The 4219-nt window shown below is 44.8% G+C and overlaps 1 protein-coding gene across 1 annotated transcript; it reads right to left on the reverse strand.

The window, feature by feature from the left end:
- Positions 1-514: 514 nt before the first annotated feature.
- Positions 515-3241, reverse strand: LOC135113868 (eukaryotic translation initiation factor 5B-like). Its single transcript, XM_064029489.1, has one exon. It carries the CDS (start codon positions 3239-3241, stop codon positions 515-517), a length of 2727 nt encoding a protein of 908 aa, XP_063885559.1.
- Positions 3242-4219: the final 978 nt, after the last annotated feature.

Raw genomic sequence — 4219 nt, forward strand, 5'->3', positions numbered from 1 at the left:
GCTGTAATATAAATGTCTGTCCCGTGAGAATAATAATGATAGATTTGTCATAATACATTTAATAATATCATCATATTTTCATATCACTATCATATCATATTTTCTGGCTTCCTCTCCCACAACCTTGTTCCTCAGTGGTGCATCACTCACTTAATTCTTCGTTAATAGATGGATCTTTTCTTTTTTTTCTCTTTCTTTTTTTGGAATAATTTTCATCGAGAAAATAATTCTAAAAAAAGAAAGAATCGCTCAGTCTTGATCCTCAGCGGAGAGTCACTTAATGTTTAGGCGTCTTAATTAATCGATGTTAATAGATGGATCTTTTTCTTTGTCTTTTTCTTTTTCTGAAATTATTTTCATCGAGAAAATAATTCCAAAAAAAGAAAGAATCGCTCAGTCCTGATCCTCAGCGGAGAATCACTTAATGTTTAGGCGTCTTAGTTAATCGATAGAAGATTTTGTTTTCGTTATTATCTTTGTCGCATTCACGAAGTTTGTCCTCAGTAGGAGTGACTCAGCGGTGAGCGGCGCGCGAGCCGTGAACAAGGCTCCGCGCACTAGTCTGTTTCCGGGTACGCAGCCGCGTTCTGAGGGCCGCCACCTCTCGGGCCCACCTCACTCGCGCGGGGCCTGGGGGTGGCGGCTGCGATTCCAGTACACTCAAATCCACCTCGGGTTTGTAATCAGCAGGGACGCTGCGGTGAGAGTCAATCTTACTGCGGACTGATTTCACATTTATCCTCTTGTAGCGCTTTTTCTTCTCTCCTGACGCTTTTCTGTTTCTTTTCAGCGAGAGCACGTTACGTTTGTAGCTACACGGCAATGTTTTCTTTCTCAAATCCAGTTCCTTCTTTGCCTTCACTCTCGGCGTCATCTTCCTCACCGGTGTTGGCTCTTCAGCGTCCGTCTCCTTTTTAGTCTCATGGTCACCTTCCGTTGCAGTCTCTTCTTCAGCTGGACTCTTTTCCTCACTGTGAGCGTCTTCATAGTCTCCTTCCTGAACCATCTGCGTGTCAATCATTATTCCTGGTTCCTTGACCTTCAGTGAAACACATTCCCTCTCAGCATCTTCTTTGACTTCCTGATCTGCCTCGTCTTTCTCTGGAGGGACGCTGTTCACCTCGTCAGCGTCCGTCTCCTCTTTTCCAGTGTCATGCTCATCATAGTCTTCCCAATGTTCAGTATTCTCTTTCTCTGGAGGGACGCTGTTCACCTCGTCAGCGTCCGTCTCCTCTTTTCCAGTGTCATGCTCATCATAGTCTTCCCAATCTTCAGTATTCTCTTTCTCTGGAGGGACGCTGTTCACCTCGTCAGCGTCCATCTCCTTTCCAAAGTCATGCTCATTATAGTCTTCCCATGCTTCTTTCCCTGGAGGGACGCTGTTCATCTCGTCAGCGTCCGTCTCCTCCTTTCCAATGTCATACTCATCACAGTCTTCCCAGTCTTCAGTGTTCTCTTTCTCTAGAGGGACGCTGTTCACCTCTTCAGTGTCCGTCTCCTGCTTTCCAGTGTCATGCTCATCATAGTCTTCCCAATCATCAGTACACTCTTTCTCTGGAGGGACACAGTTCACCTCTTCAGTGACCGTCTCCTGCTTTCCAGTGACATGCTCATCACAGTCTTCCCAATCATCAGTACACTCTTTCTCTGGAGGGACACTGTTCACCTCTTCAGTGACCGTCTCCTGCTTTCCAGTGTCATGCTCATCATAGTCTTCCCAGTCATCAGTACACTCTTTCTCTGGAGGGACGCTGCTCAATTCTTCAGCGTCCATCTCCTTCTTTCCAGTCTCCTGCTCATTATAGTCTTCCCAAGCTTCAGTTTCCTTTCCTTCACGTGGACTCTCTTCCTCTCCTTTAGGATCTTCATCGTCTCCTTCCTGAACCAGCTGCATGTCACTCATTGTTCCTGGTTCCTTTTCCTTCTTTGTAATATCTCCTCTATCAGCGTCTTTCTCTTCTTCGTCTGTGTTCTTCTCTGCAGGGATGCCTTCCACATCACCAGTGTCCGTCTCCACTTTTTCTGTCTCATCTTCACCATAGTCTTCCCAAGCTGGGGCTTCCTCTTCTTCACCTGTATTCTTTTCATGACTTTTAAATTCTTTATCCTCTCCTTCCTGAACTAACTGTACTTCACTCATTATTCCTTGGTCGTCTTCCTTCTTCCCATCTTGTTTTTCAGTATTGTCTTTCTCCTCCTTATCTCTGCTTTCTGTTTCAGAAGCGGCGTTTTCCACATCGACAGTGTTCGTCTCCTCCTTTTCATCTTTTCCCTCCCAAGCCGCAGTCTCCTTTCCTTCGACAGGAGTTTTCTTCTCGCTTTCAATGGATCGCTCGTCTTTTCCCTGAACCTGAACCATCTGTACTTTCTTGTCTAATTCTTTACGGTTCTTGGACGGCTGAGCTTCGCGAAGGACGGAACAAGATGCAGTGCTTTGCTGTTCGTTACGATTCATTGACGGCTGCAATTCGCGAAGGGCGGGACGAGATGCGGTGGCGTGCTGTTCCCGTGCAGCAGGAGCCTCTTTGTGGAATGGAGAGCAGCGACTTGCCGTCAAGTTGTTGGTTTGAACTGCAAGCATCGGGATTACTGGCGGCAACTTCACGACCTCTGGACAGGTTAAGATTTGGGCGGGCTCTTCTTTTTTCTCCTTAAAGCTGGTTAACAAAGAGGTCATGTAGTCGATCTTTTCCTTCTTTTCGTAATGTTCGCTTTTATCGCACTCTCCTTTCTGTCGTGACGCGTGTCTGGTCTTTTTCTGAGGAGCGCGCTTCTCCTCGCCTCCTGATGCCGTCTTGTCCTTCGTAATGATCCGAAATCCTGATACCGTAACGTAGAGGACGAATTGCTCCGTTTCTCTGTCCCGCATCTCGTCCAGGAAGGTTGTCAGGCGGGCGAAGAGGACTAGCTTCTTTCCTCGCCGCTGCGTGACTGACACCTTCACCGCCGCTTTGCCTGGCTTCCAGTACTCCTGGAACACCATGCCGTTCATGTATATGGCCGTCTCCAGCGACGTGTACTTCTGGAGACTGGCCTCGCTCTTCTGCTTGTTGAATTTAAACTTGGCCACCTTGTCGCAGCTCGGTGTGCGTGGCCAGCAGCAGCAGCACCAGCGAGGCGCTGGGGCGTCGAGGTGATGCAGGGACACCTTCACCTTGCGTGGGGGGCCGCGGAGAATGTCGCCATTCTCCACGACACACACGCCACGGATGTATTTCTCAAAATTCCGTTGACCGTTCATGTTTAATCCTGTAGTCTAATGTTTTGGCTGAAGGTACCCCCCAGGCAGTACTTGGCCTGAGGTGGCAGTTTGCCTGAAGTGCTTTTCACCAACTCCAAGCTGTGACGGCTCTCGGCAGTGTTGCCTCCTTACAGAGTACGGTCTTCAGGGTTCACAGGCAGGGAACCACGTGCAGTGCAATCAGTGTCTAAGGGCGCAGGAGGTAATCCCTCGCTGGCAACTCAGTGACCGGCTACGACCAATAAGAAACTTGCGTGCCATTGCATCAGCCATTCACAACTATTTACTATTATTATTATTATTATTATTATTATTATTATTATTATTATTATTATTATTATTATTGTTATTATTACTACTACTACTACTACTACTACTACTACTATACTACTACTACTACTACTACTACTACTTCTACAACTACTACTACTACTCATAATAATAATAACAATAATAATAATAATAATAATAATAACAAATATTATTATTATCATTATTATTATTATTATTATTATTATTATTATTATTATTATTATTATTATTATTATTATTATTATTATCATTCTTAGGCATTCGTAAGATGAAAACTTAAATTCTGGTTACCATACAGAAACAGAGAGGTGAGGTTTGCCCAGAGTGTGTGGTGTGTTGTGCAGCATTCGTCACCAGCTTTCTATTGAAGCACTAATGACCACACATTATACTGTGTGTGATCCCCACCTCACGTGTTGTGTATCTGTCTGTGGCTGTACGTGTCGTCTTTCTTAAACAAACTGTGGTACAAAATAACATTATAAGATGTGTATGATTCTACAAGCACTGTATTAGAAGCTAATAAATTACTCAAATTTAAGAACATAATATAAGAAAATTGAGGAAGCTGCAAGAAGCCATCAGGCCTACACGTGGCAGTCCCTGTATGAAACATACCTACCTATTTCTTCCTATTATCTCTCATTATATTATTACTATCATATC

This window comes from Scylla paramamosain, chromosome 26 (genome assembly GCF_035594125.1).
Source record: "Scylla paramamosain isolate STU-SP2022 chromosome 26, ASM3559412v1, whole genome shotgun sequence".
Taxonomy (NCBI): domain Eukaryota; kingdom Metazoa; phylum Arthropoda; class Malacostraca; order Decapoda; family Portunidae; genus Scylla; species Scylla paramamosain.

What these genes read in the sequence shown, in the direction of transcription:
- LOC135113868 (XM_064029489.1), bottom strand. Translation starts at nt 3,241, where the DNA reads ATGAACGGTCAACGGAATTTTGAGAAATACATCCGTGGCGTGTGTGTC.